The sequence below is a fragment of the Marmota marmota genome, unplaced genomic scaffold, assembly GCF_001458135.2.
Source record: "Marmota marmota marmota unplaced genomic scaffold, marMar, whole genome shotgun sequence".
NCBI lineage: Eukaryota > Metazoa > Chordata > Mammalia > Rodentia > Sciuridae > Marmota > Marmota marmota.
In genome coordinates this window covers 19868086-19889588 of record NW_026000241.1, presented here as the reverse complement: position 1 = coordinate 19889588, position 21503 = coordinate 19868086, and the positions used below count along the sequence as shown (strand labels likewise).

The window sequence follows — 21503 nt, the reverse complement described above, 5'->3', positions numbered from 1 at the left end:
AAAAAAAAAGGTGGGGGGCTGGGTATGTGGCTCAGTGGTTGAGTGCCTCTGAGCTCAATCCCTGGTCCTCAGAATAAAAAACAACAACAACAAAATCACAATAACTGTATTTCCATATAATTGGAGTTAAATTTGATGATTTAAAGATTTTCCTCTTTCCTATCTGTGGTAAAATCAAGTCTTCACTGAAATCAGGAATGTGCTAATTTAACAGTTTACACTGCACACTTGCTTTCTGTTAATATGATGTCAATTCAAGAAAGCAGAGAAGGGAAGCTACTTCGTGAAGAGAAATCAAACCTCCCCCAGCAGTCTCTCTCTCTCTCTCTCTCTCTCTCTCTCTCTCTCTCTCTTTTCTTGGTTTATTCTGAGCAATTGTCCCCAGGACACCAGCCCACCAACAGCTGTCAAGTTTGATTCCTCTTTCTGGAGTTACAGCCTTCCGGCTCCTCCTTGATGGCTCTGCTGACATTTCACCTCTGCTATCAAGACATTTTGAGTCTTAGTATCAGGAAGACTGTTAGGTGTTTTTTTTTTTTTTTTTTCCTCTGTCATCTTCTTTCTTTTTTAAAATTTTTTTTGGTGGTGGGTGGGGCCAAGCCAAGAAGGAGGCAGGGGGTCTTGGTCCATCTCTCTGCTGACCCTCTGGGGCCATCTTCCTTCTGGCAATTCTCTCCCCCCATCTGTTTTCTTCTTGTTTTAAAGAAAAAAATAAAAACAAGGGAAAAATGGAAAAGAAACAAAATTAAAAAAAAAAAACATAAAAAACTCTGGAGTAAAGCTAGTATAGTAGAAAATTATAGGTGTGCGTAGATTTACTTGTTCACAGATAGGTCTCAAATTACTATGAAAGAAACTTCTATTGGCAATAGATGATGGCATGAGATTTTTTTTTTGTACTGGGGATTGAACCTGAGGGCATTTTACTACCAAGCTACATCTGCAGTCCTTATTTTTTATTTTGAGATAGGGTCCTTACTAAATTGCTGAGGATCTCTCTAGTTTGCTAAGGTTGGCCTCCAGTTGTTGGAATTATAGACATGAGCTATGGTGTTGGGCTCCTCTTTTTTTTATTATTTTTGGTGCTAAGGATTGAGTATAGGGACTCTCATTTGAAGGCGCTCGATCACTGAGATATACCTCCAACCCCTAATTTATGTTTATTTACTTCTTAGTCCTGGGGATGATAACCAGGAGCACTCTAACACTGAGCTATATCTTGTCCTTCCCCCCCCTCAATATTTTTTAGTTGTTGATGGACCTTTATTTTATTTATTTGTGGTGCTGAGAATTGAACCCAGTGTCTCACCCATGCTAGGCAAGCACTCTTCCTTTTCAAAATTATTATTTTTTTCTTTTTTAGTTGTAGATGGACATAATACCTTTATTTATTTATGCTGAGAATAGAACCCAGGGCCTCACATGTGCTAGGAGAGTGCCCTACCACTAAACCACACTCCCAGCCCCAAATTTTTTAATTTTTGAGACATGGTCTTGCCAAATTGCTCAGGCTGGCCTGGAATTTTCAGTCCTCCTGCCTCAGCCTCCCAAGCAGTTGGGATTAGATGTGTGTGGCACTAAAGTCAGCTCTCCAGTCCCTAATTTTAAATTTTAAAAGTTTGTGGCTGGGATTGTGGCTCAGTGGCAGAGGGCTTACCTAGCATGTGTGAGGCACTGGGTTGGAATCTCAACACCACATATAAATAAATAAAATAAAGGTCCATTGACAACTAAAAAAATATTAAAAATAATAAATTAAGAAAGTTTTCTTAATTTGATAGAGAAGGCTATTTTGGCTTTACTGTCAACAGTTTCACTGTTCACGGGTTACTGTAGGTGGGACTGATGTTTGCTTTGCTCTGGGTGGTGAGGCGGGTGATCTGGAGGGCAATGAAGGACTTGAACCTTCAGAGGGTTGCCAGACTCTTTGCAGCCAGAAGTTCTTTATCCTCAGCACCTGGGCTCCTCCCACGGCTCTGTCTTTTCAGCACATTTATCTAGTTGGGTTGATTTAAGGGTTCTTTCCAGATTGATCTATCCCTAGATTCTGATGACAAAATGGGAGATAGGTATTTCTACCCTATCATTATGATGCAGGTATAGTGATTCAAATTGGAAACCAAAATTTTTAAAAAAATTGTTTTGAGATATAACTTACAGTGAAATTTTGCAGAGCTTAAATAGCATTTTTAAGTCAGAATAAGTGAATACACCGATATATTTTTACTTCATTACCCCAGAGGATACCTTCATATAACCTTTTCCAGTCAGTCAGGCGTCATCCCCAAGGGTACCTTTCCTATCCCCATAGTTTAGTTTGCTTGTTTTAGAATTTTTCTGTAATTGAAATCATGGAGTATGAACTCTTTTGTGTTTGGCTTTATTCTCCCAACATGATGTTTTGAAATTCATCTAGACTGTTTGCCTGGGCCAGTTTAAATAGGACCAGGATACCACTAACAGTTTGACAGTGTGAAGATGGGGACAATTGTTCTGCCTGTTGGTCTCTGGGCCAGATACTCCCTAAATCCTGGTAAGTGGCCCTGTTGGCCCTTCCACGTCAGGCTTCTTCTAGGGCCACGCAAGTTCCTCTCCTAGAACCGCCCAGTCTTGGGCACCACCCAGATGGCCATGGGGCCGCTGGGTCGCCTCCCCTGAACAGCTGTCCCCTCCCCCATCAAAACTCAAAATCAGAATTCAGATTCGTTTAATTCCACGCATCCAACGTATGATGTTTTGGTGTTGATGGCAGATATAGAGTCCTTAAGACAAGGGAAAGAGAAAAAAAGGTAGGGGGAAAACCCAGATCCCCGGGAGAGTGGATATCAGCCTCCGTTGAGGCAGGGATTCAGAATGAAGTCTTTTCTTTTTTAAATAAACGGAAGAGTCGCTCTCAGCTCCTCGCTCTGAAGGTTTCAAAGGTCGTCACACTGAAGCCCGGGGGCGTTCATCTCCCCAGCGGCCTAGAGAAGGGAGGAGGTTGATGGGAGGAGGGAGGGAGCACACAAAAGCGGGCCGTGCCGAGAGGGCTAATGTTTCCTGTTTGCCTGGAACCCCCTCCCCTGTCTCCCCTCCCCCAGCCCCCTCCCAGCACTCGGGCGGAAGTGAGTTTGCTCCTTTGGAGATTAAAAGGATTCCGAATTCCGATCAGTCCCAATAACCGGCGCACAGAGAGGAGGAGGAGGAGGAGGAAGAGGCGGCAAAGCAGAGAAAGAGGGGGCGCGCGTGCGCGCGCTCGCAGCCCGAATTGGGGGAGTTGTGCAAAGCCCCAGGAGGCCAGGGCACGGCGAGAGCAAACCCCGGTAGGCGCAGCGCAGCCTGGCCACCCGCGTCCTGCTCGGCGACTCGTTTCAGAAAGAAGATGACGCAGGCGGGAGCCGGCGGCGTTGGCCACGCGGCTTCTGAACTCGCGGCGCGGGGCCGTTGCCGGTTCCACTGATTCCAACGCGCCCGGGAGGAGGCTCCGTCCCCGAGGCTCGGGATCGGAGGGGGGACCAGGGCGAGGGCGAAATGGCCCTATGACAAAGGAAATGTGATCCCCCTTCGCTGCCAAGGTTTCAGAGAGGACGGACGTGAGGAGGAGGAGGGGCGCGGGGCGCGCGCGGAGCTCGGATAGCATTGCACGACGGCCCGCGCAGAGCGGGCAGCGGGTACATCTAATATCTTCCTGCCGATGAATAATTCAGTGCGGCCCGCGGGGACCTGCGGCCCCGCGCTGCAGCGGGGCTAAGCCGGAGAGGAANGGCCGCCGCGTCATGCGGTGGGGCGGTCGGCGTCGCGCGGGGGGACACCGGCTTGGCGACGCTTTGCTCCCGCCTTTACGAGTTTGGGACACATTCCCTTCCCAAGAAGAGACTAAATCTGTTTAAAGAAAAGCAACACACCAAATACTCGTCGAACCAAATTCTGCTCTCGCCGGGACTAGGATTACACAGCGGACTCTCAATTTGGGGACTCCTCTTGGTTAGCGCGAAGCGAAGCCCCAGCTGCTCCGGGGAGTACACTGACCTCCCAGCCCCTGCTTGCCCCTCGCGTGTTGGGGCTTGTTCTGGCGTTACAGCTTCGGAAGGCACGCGGCCCCCACGTCCTCCGGGAGGAATCTGTGTCACCTCTGGTTAGTGGCATTTAATGCCCGCAGTGTTGGAGCTGGCAGCGCGTGGGCCGGACGTGGCGAGGCCAAGGGGGCTGCGTCGCTCTGGTGTCTGCTCCCGGATTTCAGGCCTAATCGATGCATTTTTCTGAGTGAGTCGGTGGCTTCCCCACCCACCTCGTCCGCGCTCTCCTCCTCCTCCTCCTCTTCCTCTCTGGTCTCCTCCCTCCTCTGGGCCGGGTTGCAAATGGCTTCGTTCCCCGAGACCGACTTCCAGATCTGCCTGCTTTGCAAGGAGATGTGCGGCTCGCCGGCGCCGCTCTCCTCCAACTCGCTGCCGCGTCCGTCCTCGTCGTCGCAGACGTCCACGTCGTCTGGGGGCGGCGGAGGGGGCCCCGGGGCGGCGGCACGCCGCTTGCACGTCCTTCCCTGCCTACACGCTTTCTGCCGCCCTTGCCTCGAGGCGCATCGGATGCCGGCGGCGGGCGGTGGCGCACCCGGAGAACCGCTCAAGCTGCGCTGCCCCGTGTGTGACCAGAAAGTAGTATTAGCCGAAGCGGCTGGCATGGACGCTCTGCCTTCGTCCGCCTTCCTGCTCAGCAACCTGCTTGACGCCGTGGTGGCCACCGCCGAAGAGCCGCCGCCCAAGAACGGGCGCGCCGGCGCCCCAGCGGGCGCTGGCGGCCACAGCAATCACCGGCACCACGCGCACCACGCGCACCCGCGCGCATCCGCCTCCGCGCCGCCGCTCCCGCAGGCGCCGCCACCGCCTGCGCCTTCTCGCTCAGCGTCGGGTGGCCCCACAGCCTCCCCGTCTGCACTGCTGCTGCGCCGGCCGCATGGGTGCAGCTCGTGCGATGAGGGCAACGCGGCCTCTTCTCGCTGCCTCGACTGCCAGGAGCACCTGTGCGACAACTGCGTCCGCGCGCACCAGCGCGTGCGTCTCACCAAGGATCACTATATTGAGCGCGGCCCGCCGGGTCCCGCAGCCGCGGCAGCGGCGCAGCAACTCGGGCTCGGCTCCCCTTTCCCTGGTGCCCCCTTCTCCATTCTCTCGGTGTTCCCGGAGCGCCTCGGCTTCTGCCAGCACCACGACGACGAGGTGAGTCGTGGGGCTGCTTGAGAGTGGGCTGCGCCTGGGTTTAGTGTGTGTTTGCGTATCGGTGACCGCCTGTGGACAGGGTCCTCCCGACCCGTGTCAAAGTGAGGAAAGGTGGGTCCTCAACCAGATATATTGCATTTTTCTTTGAGCATAGTGGCAATGGTTGGTATCTAGGAGATCACGACCTAAAAAGTGTGTCGAAGATCTGGCTTCTGTATGCCTGCCGCGAGGGGCCTTCGGAGAGTCCCAAAATGTGGGTTCCCCTATTCCATATTTTCACTGTAGCGAAACGTGGCAGCCGTTGTAATTAACTTAGACATGAGGTGGGAGAGATAGGTGTGTAGTGTGAGTGTAGCCTTGAATTCCTTGTGTGGGCCGGCCTGAGGCCTCCCAAAGCGTTGAGAGGGCTCTCCTTCATTTTCTTTATTTGTGGAACTTGTAGATTATTGCTTTTGAGTAGGGTGTGAGCTGGGAAGGGGTGGTTGTGTGGATGAGTTGGTGTGTGGAGTGTTTGTGCCTATATAGATCAACTTTCCATGTGCATGGGGGGGTAGGACTGTTTTTTTTTTTGTTGTTGTTGTTGTTGTTGGTTTGTTTTGTTTTTTTGGACAGAAGCAATTGTTCCCTCTTGTGTTAAGTAAGGGACGTCTGTGGATCTTTGAGGGCCAAAGGGCCCCTGGTCTTGAGCTCATATCTACTCCGCAGCTGTTTCACGTAGTGTCAAAACGCATGGTCTGCCCTGAGCTTTCACGTGGCATTAACGTTCGGCATTGTGGACCGTACCCCGAGATAGAGGCGGAATCGGGGCGAACTCCTCGTCCATTGCCTTTACCCGGCTGAGACTCTTGCTATTGGGCTTCTCACACAGCGCCCCAGGTTATGTCCCTTCGGGAACCTGTTTCCCTTGTTAGAAGGTATCCCCACTCTGGTCAACCACAGGCGCAACTTCCCTTGGGAAAAAAAAAAAACAAAAAAAACGAGCAGCTACACGCGGCTTGAACCTGGGGGTGAGCAGCATCTGAGGGCTGCACAGCGGTTTTTAGGCTTGATTTCGCTCTTTGGGTTGTGGACACTGTGTGACACTTTTTTTTTCACTTTGGTTTTGAGCAGCACCTTCCACTCGCCCTAACTCACGGGATAAGGAACGAAAAATTTTGAGGCGCAGCCTCTCTTGAAGAGTCGGTAACTTAAAGCTGTAGACCTGTGAGATTCGGCGTGTAGTCCTGCTTCCGCGGGAGAGCAGGAGATGGCAAAGGTTTTAAAAATCCTGCAGGAGTTGGAGTGGGTTGGGTGATACTGAGCACCTCCAAGACAAGCACCGCGCTCAGCCTTGGCCACTCTAACCTGTTATTGGGTAAGAGGGCGGAGCTAGTGCCCGATGGCCTTAAGCCGACTTCTCCTATTGGAAAAAGTTGAAATTCTAATCTACTTGTGGGCACCCCTATTTCAAAAGGTTCCTTCTAGGTGTGGAGCTTTGGGCGGGAGGGATTGCTTCGTTTTTTAAGCTTTGAATGGACTTTCTTGCAGTTTTCTCACATTCATGGGTGAATGTTTCTAGTATGTTCTTTCATTACTTTTAGAAAATCCCAGGAACAGAAAGATGGAGCCAATTCACTTGCAGATTAGGATCAAATGGAGGGCGGGGGGGGGGAGGGGAGTTAGAGGACAGGGTGCTCTGAAGTCGCGAGATTTCCCCTCCTGGAAGGGAGGTTGAATTTAAATGTCAGTTTTTATTTATATTCTTAAAGATCTACCTGTGTTTTAGCTGTGCGGGTACTGTAGGCGCTCCGTGTTACCAGACTTGTGAGAGGCTTATTCACTTTTTAAATCACAAAACTATAAATTTTTAAAAGCTCAAGCAGTGTGGGAGAGCTCGAAGAGAGAAGTGAACCTCTCCACCCCTTGAGATACCTGGATGCTTTTAAAAATCACTTTTTAACACGTTCAGTGCTAGGTTGAAGTTTTAGAAAGCATTTAGATATTAGGGTTTTGAACTAAATACAATTTTTTTGAAACAAATTTGAGCGATATTCTACTTCATGTCTTTAGCTTTTCATTAAAACAAGAAAACTTTGTTCATTTGAAATTACAGTGCTAGAGAATTTGAGTTTCAGAGGTGATAAGCTAGTTTTGAATCGAAGACTAAAAAAAAAAAGCACGACCAGGCAGTGAAGTTCCTATAAGCTGTTGAAATTCTTCCTTTTTCCTTTTGATGGAAGTGATTGTTAAGTGTTTCAGAATATTGTTCCTTTAAAAGTCTGCCTTTGGTTGGGAAGGAGCTTGAGGGCAATTTGAAGGATAGACTGACTCCTGTCTGGATTGGGACGACCCACTGAACGCCTAAATGCATATATGGGTTTTACTCTATGTACGTCTACCTCGGTTTTTAAAATGTGCTATTTTACTGAGTTGCTTTCTGTGACAACTGGCTCCATTAAATAATCCTGGGCGACTCTTTTCTTCTGTGAATACCTGGTTTGTCATTTCAGGCAGAAGGCAGGCTCACCGGGGAGATTGCTTTCCTTAAGCATCTCCCCGGGAAAAGACTCTTCCAAACCTGCAAGAGAGGCGTCATCTTTAGTTTAAAAACTCAGGATGAATTGAAAACCTAAAAGGAGGCAGTTGCGTTTTCCAGCGGAATAAAGAGTTTTGCTTGCTGCCACTGTCTAATCTCGTTTTTGGTTCTTAAAAAAACAACAACAACAACAAAAAAACAAAAACAGTTTGGGTTTTTTCGCTAGTCCTGTGCCTCGTGGGTCAGTCGGGCCATAGGAACTGCTGGCCACGCACTACCTGCGTGCTGGTGTCGGGCGAGAGTCCTGCCCAGGTAGAGCTGCTGCGGGTTGCGCAGCCACCGGGTCACCCAGACCCCGCCTCGGTTCTTGAGACTTGGCGAGGGGGCACAGCCCGGCTCCAGGCTGCTCCCCGCGGGCACCCAAAGTCGTTGCTTAAGGCTGCTTAGGTCGTGAGAAAGGTTCTTTTTGCGTTTTAGGGGAAGACTTGAGGGGGTTAAATGTGTGGCTTTAAGGGCGCCACTTCTGCTGCTCATAAGTAGCCCTTTAACTCGCCCCCACCCGTTGCAACTTATCCTGAGCCCTTTGCTGCTTGGGAGAGGACACTGGGAATGAAGTCATTGTGTGTCAGGGTTCTCTAAATCGGAGGTAGCCTAGCAGAGTTGGAACATGCTGGGTCCCCAGGAAAGGCTGTGTCATTAGTAGGGTAGGGGGAGGCAGGGACTCAGTGACTCTGTTGCCATCTTGAGTCAAGGGAAACATTGTATGTAGTCCACCCCACCAGATGGTGGCTATGTTCCCAGTCCTTAAGGTCAGGGACTGGGATTTGGCCCAGTTCTTCTCTTGTACTGAAAATGGGGTACGGGTGCTGATAAAATTTATATTCATTCTCTGCAGTTGGGCTTTAAAATGCTTCCTGGAAAGACAGTTCTGTAATTCCAAACTGATATGATAGAGTTCTCTTGGGGACTGTCTACAACCAGGAAACCTAATCGGTTTGCTGCCTAAAATAATTGGTTGTTGTATGAAATCCTCTCTTGTGTCTTAAATTGTATTCATCATGATGTGTTTTATTCCTAGAACCTAAGCTTTCTCAGGTGTTTGTATACTCAGTTGTATGCATGTTTATTAAAAAATTATGTGCACGTTCTCGGGTAAATTATAAAATCTACACCAAAATGATTTTTGGAAGGGGGTGCTTACGGGATTGAACCAGAACTTTGGGCATGCTAGACAAGCACAGTATGTACCACTGAGCCATATCTGCAGCCCTCTACCAAAATGCTGTAAAGTGTTTTGATTCTTAGTCATGCTACATGTCAAGTTTTTTTTTTTTAAAGAAATGAAATACAAATAAAGGTAAAGACTCACTTTTCTACCCTTTTCTCCATCTATCTCAAGAGGTGCTCAAATACAGTTGACAGATTTTTATGGTAAAGTTTGAATTTCTATAAATTTTTTAATGACTCATAAGTTTATTCCTAAGGGTTTCTTGTTTGTGTGTTTTGGTAATGGTAAGGGGAGAAAATGAGTAGAAATGGGTATTCTAGTGTAGTGCCCTTATAATTCATACCTGACACCTATTGGTCAGAAAATTAAACTTTTCTGTACCTCAGAAGTGACTGAGGTTGCTGCTTTTAAATCCAGTTCAGCAGGCAGATATTTGTAAATTGAAGTCTGTTGGATTAAGAGTGCTTGATGAAAATATACTGGAGGGAAATATTCATTATTGATGTATTCCTCCTCCCCCCTTTTTAAAAAATATTTTTAGTTGTTGATGGACACAATACCTACAATAATTTTTTTAGTTATACATGGACACAATATCTTTATTTATTTTTATGTGGTGCTGAGGATCGAACCCAGTGCCTCATGCATGCTAGGCAAGCGCTCTACCACTGAGCCACAACCCCAGCCCCTACTCCCCCCCCCCTTTTTTGTAGTTTTTTTGCAGTGCTGAGGATTGAACCCAGGCCTCAGTTTTGTGATGCATGCATGCCATTTGCTCTACCACTGAACAACACCCTCTGCCGGATATGTTATTCCATTCTGAGTATAATCTTTGGGCTTTGAAAAGTTATGCTTGAGCTGACATCTTCCATTAAAGTGCATAGAAGTGGATTTTATCAGCTTGGACCCTCCAGGAAGAAGGCCATGGATAGTTCACCTTCTGCTGCACAGGTTGCCTCAAAAGGGGCAGCTTGTCTAACTGCTAGAAATGTGGAGGCTGTGTGTTATCAGCCATGTCTGGGGACCTTTTGTGACCTTGTGTTGTATTTTATCTAGAAAATTTCAATTTTCAGGTCTAGGGTTTTACTTTGGAAAAATGAACATTTTGGGAAGAAAGTGAGTACTTTCTTTGACGTCCGGCCTTCATTTGACACTACTTATTTATCATGAGATATTTTCAGAGTTAAACATCAGTTATATTTGGATTATAGAAATATCAAAGTGTCTAAATATTGAGTAAAATTGCCTTTTTTTCTTCCCAGTCCCCCCTTCCATTTTACTTATTTATAAGCATTTTAAAAGGCTGTGCTGTGCAGGCCTGTAATCCCAGCAGGTTGGGAGGCTAAGACTGGAGGATCTCTCCAGTTCAAAGCCAGCCTCAGAAAAAAAGTGAGGCACTAACGCAATTCAGTGTATAGAGCACTTGCCTAGCCCTATACAAACTAGGGCTGGGGATGTGACTCAGTGTTGGGTTGAGTGCCCCAGAGTTCAATCCCTGCCAAATAAATAAATAAATAAATAATAGCATTTTAGATTTCAGGAGTCTAAAATGTCTGGTTTCATAAAGATCTCCTTAGAATGGATGCAACTTTTGCCTGACATGTAAATTTTACTTAGTTTTGTCTTTTCATCGTAAAAAAAAAAAAACAAAACCCTCTTAATTGTGCATTTATAGTAAGGAAGGTCTTGTTGAACCTTTCTAAACAAGAGGTGAATTGGCCGAAATGCTTTGTTGTTGAAGTGGTTTGCCAGGGTACAAAGGGTTGGATAATTTTCATTTATTATTTGATTCCTCAACTTTGCTAACCCAGGTAGTTCCTAACCTGAGATCCATTCCCATCAATTTTTTGTCTTTGTTGAATCTGTAGAATGATCTCAGTTCAGTTATCAATAGGCACAAAAAGCCAGTTGTAGTTTGTTCAGAAATAATTTTCCATGTAGATGCCTTATGGAAGCGGTAGTCTTTAGTGATAAAATTTCTTTTTTTTCTTTCTTTCTTTTTTTTTAAAAATATTTATTTATTTATTTTTAGTTTTCAGCGGACACAACATCTTTGTATGTGGTGCTGAGGATCGAACCCGGGCCGCACACATGCCAGGCGAGCACACTACCGCTTGAGCCACATCCCCAGCCCCTAGTGATAAAATTTCTGATTTCAGTAATTATATGTTAGCAAATTGAAGTTATGATTATTGGGAGGGGGCTTTTATGAAGAGGGTGTGTGAATACATTAAAAAATATTTTTTTGGTGGCACTGGGGTTGCACATGCTAGGCAAGTGCTCTATCACTGAGCTAACATTCTAAGCCCTTTTTTACTTTATTATTTAGTTATAGTTGGACACAGTACCTTTATTTTATTTGTTTCTATGTGGTGCTGAGGATTGAACCCAGGGCCTCCAACTTGCTAGGCAAGTGCTCTACCTCTGAGCCACAACCCCAGTGCCTCCTCCCCTTAAAATTTTTTTTAGTTGTAGATTTTTTTTTTAAAGAGAGAGAGAATTTTTTAAATATTTATTTATTTTTTAGTTTTCGGCGGACACAACATCTTTGTTTGTATGTGGTGCTGAGGATCGAACCCGGGCTGCACGCTACTGCTTGAGCCACATCCCCAGCCCTAGATTTTATTTTTTATGTGGTGCAGGGAACCGAACCCAGTGTCTTACCATACTAGGCAAGCGCTCTACCACTGAGCCACAACCCTGTCCCCTCCAAGCCGTTTTTAATTTTTATTTTGAAACGGGGTCTCAGTAAATTGCCCTGGTTGGCCTGGAACTTGGGTCTCCCTGCCTCAGTGTCCAGGGTAGCAGATATTACAAGTGTGCACCACCATGTCCAGCTAGAAGGGTGGACAATTCTTTATCTTGATTATTTAAGGGCTTCTGCAGAATAACATATTCCGCAGAATAGTATTTCTGGAGTTTGAATGAAGCAAAGATATGTACACAGAAAATGAAATAGACTGAGGGCCTTGTAGCTTTGTCCCCGTCCCCCCCCTTGTGAATTCTGGAGGTTCCTGCTTTAATTTTAGAGCCTGACTAGGTGAGGTGTACCCCTGGGAAGGAAGATTGTATGCCTGAACGTGTGACCAGCTTTATGTATCTTTTAGTTAACTTCTGGAAAATTTGGCCAGCCATTTCCTTCTATTCTAGATTTAACCTTTTGCAAAGTTAAAAATGTTGTTCTTGAAATGCCAGTGGATTTTGAGAACTCTTTCATATTCTTTTGAAACTAATAGGGATACTTCTTAAAATGCTGTTGTATTAAAAAAAAAAACCTCATTTTGCTAAATATGAATCTGCTAACTACTTAAAGCACAGGAGAACTTTGGAAGAGTCATTATTAGAGTGTTGGGAATTTAGAGGAAGCTTGTAGTTTGACTACATCTGCAGACTTTAGTTCGTGCCCTCTGAGATCAATGCCAAAATGAGGAGGGAGATAATTTATTAGAGCCATCTATAGGCTTGCGCTGAATAGCCCCACATGTGTGGGTAAGGTTAAAGCAAGAAAAGTGGATAAGGTGAAGAAATTTTGAGTAATAGTTGGAACTTCAGGTAGTGAATGTTTTTTTTTTTTTAAATTCTTTTAATTAGATTTACTTGAGCACTTTCCACATTGTGGTTCTAGATTCTGCTGTGCCTCATTTTTTTTTCTTAAATGTAAGAAGAGATTAAAAAAAAAGTTCCCTTTCAGTGCTGTAAGGATTATTAGAGCTGCTAATATATGAGGTATCATAGCGCTGTGTGCCCCCCACATTGAAGGCAATTGTGAACATTTATGTTAGTTTTATTATCAAACTATCCCCCCGCCAAAGAAAAAAAGGGGGGGGGAACCTTCAGGGTCAGAAGAAAGAAAACCTGAGCTGTGCATTCTACCAATTCACCATCATAAATTGGAAGCTGTGTACTGATCTCCTTCATATGGTGATGCAAGGTGAAAGGGGGGAAATGCATACAACTTGTTTTCTTTTAGAAAACCTGGAAATCCGGTTCAAGTTTTTTGTGGGGGGTGGTACTAGTGGCCGTGCTGGGATTGAACACAGGGCCCATGTATGCTCCTCAAATTAGCTTTCGATCTTTTGAAGGTTGTGGGGCTTCCCAAGTGTTGGAGAAGATGGGGTACAAATACATTTAGAGATTTCCTTCAGCTGTTTGAGAACCACTACCCCCCACCCACCTACCCATCCAATACTGGGGATTGAGCCCAAGGACTGTCTGCCTCTGAGCTACATATATCCTCACCCCCCCCCCCTTTTTTTCCCAGGCTGGCCTCAAACTTGGCATCCTCCTTCCTCAGCCTCCAGAGTCCCTGTGATTACAGGCCTGCACCACTGCTTGGCATACTCCCTCTAAATTATGGCATTTCAGTTGCTCCATAGAGCAGTCTGACTTAGGGGACTTAAAATTAAACCTTAATATTTTAAGCTTTAGTTTTACAGCTTTACTTGTGTGTATATGTGTGCATGTATTGGAGGAGACATGAAGAAGAATCTTAATTTATCACAAGAAAAGCCTTAAATTATTATAGAAGAAGCGGCTACATTACAATTGGAGAGACTGAATGAAGCCAGGGTGACAATGACTTGATGAGAAACTGTATTGCTGATAGCACTTGATGTATTATTAAGATCTGTCATGAAGCTGGGGGTGCATACCTGTAAACCTAGCAACTTGGAAGGCCAAGGCAGGAGGACTGCGAGTTCAAGACTAGCCTTACAACTTAGTGGTACCCTTAGCAACTTGATGAGACTTGTCTCAAAAGGACTGGGGATATATGTAGCTCAATGGCAAAGCAAGTTTGGGCCTCAATACCAAAAAAGATTTGTCGTAACAGTATTTGAATGTTTGTTTTCTGTTCCATCCTAAAGATGAGAGCAGTCACTGCTTGAACCTTGTGGTTTGTCAGGGAATATAAAAATGGGAAGGAGAAGATGAATGGAGGAAGGAGATTCTCAATTTCTCAATATGGCTTTTTTTTTTTTTTCTTTTTGGTACCAGTAATTGAACCCAGGGTCCTTAACCACTGAGCCACCTCTCCCAACCCTTTTAATTTTTTTTGAGATGGTTTCACTAAGTTGGTTATAGTCTTGTTAAATTGCTGAAGCTGGCTTTGAACTTTTGATTCTCCTGTCTCAGCCTCCAGAGCCACTGGGATTACAGGCAAGTGCCATTGTGCCTGGCTGTATGTGTTCTTAAATTACTAGACAAAAGTCAGGGCTGGGGATACAGCTCAGTTGGCAGAGTGGTTGCCTTGCATGCGCAATGCCCTGGCTTTAATCCCCAACACGCGCACGCGCGCGCACGCAAACACACACACAATCCCCCCCCCTCCAAACTAGACAAAAAGTCTAAATGCTAAAGATGGTATCTAAACAGGTTTAGATGAGATGAGTTTGGGCCTGAAGGTAGAGGAATCTTGGGAGCACGGTGGAATTTAGATAAAAGTTGACTGATAAGTAGGGTGATTTCCACTGGATTAGCTGTGCGTGTACATGGAATCAGTCTTTTCCCATTTCTAAGTAAGGTGGTAGGGTTCCCTCCTTTTTCACTCTTAGTAGAGGGTGGGTTATTGATAAACAGAAGTAGTAGTAACTGTCAGAAACTAGTCCCCAAGTAAGAAATTGTTGACTGGTGGTGTTGAGTTGTTAAGGAGGTAGCTGAAAGGAGAGAACACTAGGGTACTGGGGAAGTAGCAGCTTTGGGAAGTATCCAGGGATGGGAAAGGAACAGGTTCCAAGTGCTAATACTTAGGAGGCTTCCTGTGGGCCTTGCACCTGAAATGGAGGCTGTTCAGCCTGTGCCAGACTGGTACCTCTTCTGGGGTGAACCATGTTGGTAGGAAGTCTGCTGAGGACATCACCCAGGAAACAGTTAAGAAAGGCCAGACCCTTCCTCCCTGTCATGGGACCTGTTGGCAGAACCTGGCAGGGACCTAGCTGGCAAAGCAGAGGTGAGGTTTGCTCAGTCCCAGCTGCCTCAGCCCAGAGGAAGAGGAATGGGGCTCACACAGTGAGTTGGAGTTAGCATTAGACCCTGGCTCCTGGCAGCATCACCTGACTCCTCACAAAAGAGAACATGTCCAAAGCTGGTAGGTCCTAGTGGTGGGGTGAGTGGTCCAATCTCCAGACCCCAGCCTCCTCCCGTGCTGGGTCTTGCTGCTGACCTGTGCTCCCAGGCTGTACTGGCCGTGTGGCAGTCTGCTCTGTACCCTCTAGCTCTTCCAGTTGAGTTGTGCCTACCAAGGGGGACTGCTGTTTAGTGCCCAGACATGTTTATGTTGTTACACCTGTTGATTACAGCTACCCAAGTGAAGTAAAGATGAAAGATGAGTGCAGAAAATCATTATGAAAACGGATTTGGTAAAGTAGAAGACTTTTAGGGGTAAAAAAAAAAGGAGCAAAGTAATCCAAGAATCCTGCCTTGTAGAGTTTGGGAGCCAATTTGGGATGAGGGTGGTGCCCGGTTGTGATGTGGTTCTGATCCCTGAATGGGAGCTGCTCTGTGTTCACAGAACTGGCGGCTAGGGAACTGTGGAGTGACTACCCTTAGACTGTGGGTCTCCCTCTGGTGAGAGGAGGAATTTCCCAGAACAGTATAGATGGTGTCTTGTGAAATGGGGACGCTCAGTACATTCTAGGTCTTTGTCCTGTAGTCTGTGCTGCGTAACTTCACCTGTCCAGGGAAAGGTTCACCTCTACTATTCTGGTCAGTGTTTTTTTGTTTTTGTTTGTTTTGTTGTTTTTTGTTTTTGTTACTTGGGATTGAACCGATTGAACCCAGGGGTGTTTAACCACTGAGCGACATCCTCAGCCCTATTTTATATTTTATTTAGAGACATGGTCTCATTGAATTGCTTGGTGCCTCCCTTTGAACTTGGGGTCCTCCTGTCTCAGCCTCCCGAGCTCCTGGGATTACAAGAGTGTACCAGGCTATGTAGAAATTGTGAAGTGAAGGAACTGATTTGAGGACAGTGTAGCAGGCAAGCCAGTTGAAGCTCTGTAGCCTCCCCATCCCCTTCTGTGTGCATCCCTTTATATTTAATAATTTTTTCCCCCAGAAAAAGCAGTAAGTTTTTGTTCTTTTTTTTTGTTTGTTTGTTTTTGTTGTTAGCTTGATCAAAGCTTTCTAGGATTTAGGGGAATATCCTAAGAGGACAACTTATTTTTCCAATTTGGTCCATCTAAAAACATTTATCTCTATCTATCTATCTATCTATCTCGATGCAGGATATTGAACCAAAGGCCTTGTGCATGTGAGACAAGCACTCTACCAACTGAGCTATATTCCCAGTCCCTGATTTTTTTTTTTTTTTTAAACCACATGGGTGTAAGCAAATATAATGAAAATCCACAGCTTTGTTTCACTGTCAATTGAGGCAAATATTTTGGAACTTTGATGGCATCTAGGGGAAAGAATCACTCCATGCAGTATCAAGTAAGGTTTAAGAGTCTTCTCTGATTCAAAGCTGGCTACCGTGGCACTATCTGTAATCCCCAGCATCTTGGGAGGCTAAGGCCCAAGGATGGCAAGTTCAAAGCTAGCTTCAGCAAATTAAGGGAGATCATGTCTTTATTAAAAAAAAAAAAAAAAAAAGGCTGGGAATGTGGCTCAATGGTTATGTGTCCCTGGGTTCAATTCTGGATACCAAAATAATAATAAAATAAATAAATAAACTGGTTTGGTAGGTGAGAAGGGTTAATTTTGTTTATGTGGCTGGCTATAAGATGGAATAGCTGGAGATGCAGTGGTTAATCCTAGGTGATATTTGGGGCTTGCAATAGTTGTAAATTTCCAAATCTTATTGTTACCCATTCTTCCCTCTGTTACGCGCACAATATAGATTTCCCTTGGTATCTTAGAACTGAACTTACCCGTCTTCCTCTTCTGCATCTTTGCTAAACTAAATTGTATGTTAACTTTTAGTTACATAAACAGACATAAATAAAGTAAGACACAGTGAAAGGCATTATTTATATTTGGACATCTCAGATGGGGGAGTGTTGCTTCCAGTTTTAATGTTGGAAAACAAATATTTTCCTTGTAAGAGGAGAGATGGTGCTCACAGTTTGTGTGTGAGGGTCCTCCTCCACACTGCACTTAATTGGCTAAACCTGAGCATAGGATTTGGGTTCCATTTGTCTTCATAGTTCATTGGTCCTAGTCCCATAGAATTTATTTTCAAGATGGTTTGCTTTTTGGGATATCACATTCTTTCCCAACAAAAAAAACCCAAGGAGATGGAGTAGCCCCTGTCCTCTCAGCCTGACCCTTTCGTGGTCTCTTTCTTACTTTTAAGTGTAGCTGTGTGAGGGCTTTCTCTCCATCCTGAGGATAAACACAGATTTGCTCATAGTTAACAGAAAGGAGGAACCCAAATAAATGAATGCTTAATGAAAAGGTGTTTTTGTAGGATTGGGCTGTTACTCAGGGTTAGACCTCTTGCCTAGCATGTGCGAATCCTGGGTTCAGTCCTTAGTAACCACCCTCCTCCCAAAGTTACTTGTAAATACTTGACCAGGGATTAAGAGAGAAGCATGAGGTAACGATTTTGTTTTAAAATTTGTGTTCCTTTAACAATACCTAAGGATTTTCTTATTTATTTGGGTGGGCGGTTTTGGGGATTGAACTCCCCCGTGAGCTACATCTCCATAATTTTTAAAAAAAATTTTTTGAGAATAGGTTAATGAGGCTGGCCTTGTACTTGTGATCCATTTTTGCCTCAGTCTCCCAAGTTGTTGGGATTACAGGTGAGGACCACCAACAGCTGGTTTAAATTTGTTAATTCAAATCCTGATTTAATTGTACAAAAGTCTTATCTTTAGATTTTCAGTAAATTTTAAACAAATTTTTTTTTTTTTTGGTACTAGGGTTAGAATCCATGGCCTCCCACATTCTAGGCAAGTGCTCTACCACTGAGCTGCATCTCCAGCCCTTTTTCTTTTTTCTCTGAATGCGATCCCCCTATGCTGCCTTCTGAGTAGCTAGGATTATAGGTGTGTACTACCATGCCTGGCTAAAAAATTGTATCTTTTTAGATACAATTAATTTCTTCTAAACTCTGACAACCCTTTACATACACAGACATATGGAGTGAAGAGTCTCAAAAACATACACGGATTCTATGTTTGCCGACTGCTCTAGACTTGGTGATGTGAAATGGATCCTCCCCTGTACTGTTTTTGGGGTTGTTGGTACTTTAGGTCCTTGCCAGCAGCAGCCCCCCCCCCCCCTGCCCCCACTTCCCTTCTGGAGCCCTTCCCTAGAGGAGAGATCCTCTCTTCCGGCCTCTGCCTGCAGCTAGGGGATTCCTAGGACCCGGGTACAACACTATTGAAATGGTAATGGATCCTAGCACTGGCTCCTGGAGCTATTTCCCTCCGGGCCCATCCTTGGGGCCATCAATCTGCTGGGAGAAAAGTGGCTCATCCTGTTGTCCTACCCTGTACTTCCTGGAGTGCCCCGAGGTGGGGGCACCTTTTCATATGTTTATTGGCCATTTGTGTTGCCTCTCAGTTTCCTGCTTAGGTTCTGTGGCCAGTTTCTGGGATAAAAAAAAAAAAAGTCAGTTGGTAGGTATTTTGTATAAATACTTTGTACTAACTGTGTGTGGCAAAGGAGTCCCTGAGCTACCTCCATTTGCAGTTGGTGTTCCCGAGTTCAATACCGGGTACCAAATAAATAAATTTAGATTTCATTGTGATCAACCGCGGTCGGTCTTCTACATTCTGTGTCTTGTGTCTTTAGTCCCATCTTAGAATATGTTCTGGTGTGTGATTTTTATTTTCAACAAATGATGAGCCTGCTGTCCTGACTCTGTTAGAGTGAATGGTCCTTTCCTTAGTTATCAGAGGAAATCACTCTGAATATAGCTGTTGGCTGGGGATGGAGAGCAGGTCCAGGAAGGCCCTAAACCAGAGTGTTACCTGGCTCACAGGTTAATGTGTATCAGTGGAGTGTTTGTTCTTCATGGCTGTATATACCTGTAATCACTTATAAACATCTTCAGTGTTTCTTAGCTATTAAGGAAATAGTTTCTGCAGATGTTCGTTTCTTCATGGCAGACAAGTGACAGTGCTTCTGTTGGTCTAGCTAGGCCTGCGTGAAAACTTTCATTCCTTCAGTATGGATAAGTGCTCCGGCTCTACAGAGCTGCAATCCTGCTGATGCCTTTAACTCCTTCAATATTATCTTTGTTGAATTTTTAAATTGCGGAAGAAATAAGTAGTGGTAATAACACAGGCGAGTCCTAAGTTGTTATAAAAAAAAAAAAGTACAAATTGCCAATTCTGCTTTTCAGGAGTAACTACTGTGAACAGTTGGGAGTGTTTCGTTGGTCTTAATTCCTATGTGATGCAACATTATCCTTGTGTCTGATTTAATCTTGTACAGGGTGATGGAAAGATTTTTAAATATGTGTTACATTGTATACTGTAGTTCGTCAGTTTGCATTTTAAAAGTAATGGATCTGGCATATCGTTGTGTGACAAATAGTGCAGAGTTCCATTTTCTCATTCTTGATCATCTTAGTTTGGACACAATAAGCTGCACTCATTTTCTTACATAGTTGTAACTAAAACACATTTTGATGTGCTTTGACAGATCTTCACATCTCTGCTAAAACCACTGCAGTCAAGATAGACTATTTCTGCCACCCCAGAGAATTCCTTTGCTGAATTACCTTTTAACACAGGTCTCTGGAGAATTTGGGTCTCAGAAGGTTTTATAGAAAATCAAGCCCACCTGGGCTGTGGATGTGGTGAGGGGAAGTTGCAATGTTTGATGTACTGGTCTCTAGGTCCAGTGGAGGATAGCTCCCTAAAATCTACCTGTAAAACATTTAGCTTACCAGGTTCCGCAGGGTCTGTCTCTTTCCTCTCTTTTTAAAAAACATTTGCTGTTTCAGGGCCACAATGCAAATGGCCAGGGACATATTGTTTTCCAGTGAGCAGATGCCTGCTGGGAGGCAAATTCCTCAAGGATTGCTTGGAAAATGTGGAAGTGAATTCCATTCAATCAACATACTTTTCATTGAGCATCTGCCATGTGCCTGGCTCCTTCTCTGGGTGTTATGAGGACATAAAGGAATAGAAGAGAGCTTGCCTTCTGGGACCTTTGCATCCCTACAAAGGGAAAACAGAATTACTGGGGATTTTGGGTACTCTGGCTAATAATGTATTTGTAAAAGTACTGCATTATTTTTGATTTGGTACTGTACGCTTCTCTGGTGGGGCGGATTATGAAACACTCAAAATGGGGAATGCATTGGAGAAATGACATCCTAAAGAGCTGAATGCCAGTTTCTGTGCATTCTACCAAAGGTGGCTCTGCTGTCCTTGGAAGAGGCTGCTTTTTCTCTGTTGAGGCTTCTGAGCCCTTCAGAGGAAATTCATAGCTTTTGAGGCCTAAATTAAAAGCGACAGGTTGGTGGTTTCTGTTCCTGAAGAGCCTTCTTTTCAGAAACATTTTTGGTTTAGAACTTTTTAATAGGAGTTCAAAATTTGCAGAGGGTATTTCATTTGAGGGGTTGGGAGTTTGCTACCATGGATGGGCTGCTATAAATGCCCTTCAGGACTGTGCCTTAGTGGATGATGAGGTCCTGCCAGGAAGTGACATGATCTATCTGGGGGGGGGGGCTTTTCCCATAGTTTCTTTGGGCAGAATGGTAGAACCCTCCTTGTAGGTTGTTGAGCTTGGTTGTGGAGGAGGGGGGTCCCTTACTAGGATTCACAGTTGTTTTCTCCATTTCCTTTTATCTTTACTGCTTTTCTTATGTATGATCTCTGAACTCCAGAGTTCTCCATTGAGAACTGAATTAAAGATTGGGTACCCAGGCAGGCAGAGAGAAGAGGGTCCCAAAAGAAAGACCTGAGAGCCTTTGAGGAATTGGGCCTTTGAAAAAGTGGGGAGTACTAAGCAGAATATTTCTATTGGCAGCTAAAGCTATGTCTGTAAAAGCAAATGTAGTGTTTTTACAGTTAATTCAGATTGGCTCCAGGGAGCTGTTGAGCTCTGTTTAAAACCAGCTATCTCCGCTCTCAAAGCAAGAGAAGAGAACCTTATTTCCTGATTGCTCTGAAAGTCCAAGTGACTTATCTGGCTCCATTTGAAGCCATCTGAAGATCTACCTACTATACTGTCAACAAGGGTGCAGCATGTTGGTTGCGATGGCCCATGCCTGTAATCCTAGCACCTCAGGAGGCTGAGACAAGAGGATCACAAGCTCAATGCCAGCCTAAGCAACTTAGTGAGGCCATGTCTCAAATAAATAAATAAAAGGGCTTGGGATGTAGCTCAGTGGTAAAGCACTTATGGGTTCAATTCCCAGCACTAAACAGAAAAGAGTGCATTTGTTGGAAGAGTCATTCATCTTCCCTTTTCCCCAACCCTCTGCCCTATCAAGGACCCTTTCTGCTGAGGATCTGATTGGAATCTCCCTGAAGTCATGTCCTGTGGCGATGCAGGAGCTGCTGTTAAAAAAATAAAATAAGGGGGGCTGGGGATGTAGCTCAGTTGGTAGAGTGCTTGCCTTGCATGCACAAGGCCCTGGGTTCAATCCCCAGCACCACCAAAA

The 21503-nt window shown here is 45.1% G+C and overlaps 1 protein-coding gene and 1 non-coding gene across 2 annotated transcripts in view; both read left to right on the top strand.

Moving 5' to 3' along the window:
- Window positions 1–3749: 3749 nt before the first annotated feature.
- Trim71 (tripartite motif containing 71) overlaps window positions 3750–21503 on the top strand; it is a 70429-nt gene continuing 52675 nt past the window's right edge. The window contains exon 1 of the mRNA XM_015489626.2: window positions 3750–5192. Coding sequence (XP_015345112.1) covers window positions 4338–5192 — 855 coding nt within the window. The 5' untranslated portion in view covers window positions 3750–4337. The remainder of the gene's footprint in view (window positions 5193–21503) is intronic.
- On the top strand, window positions 21428–21500 carry Trnaa-ugc. The gene has a single exon. It is a non-coding gene; the product is annotated as a tRNA-Ala (tRNA).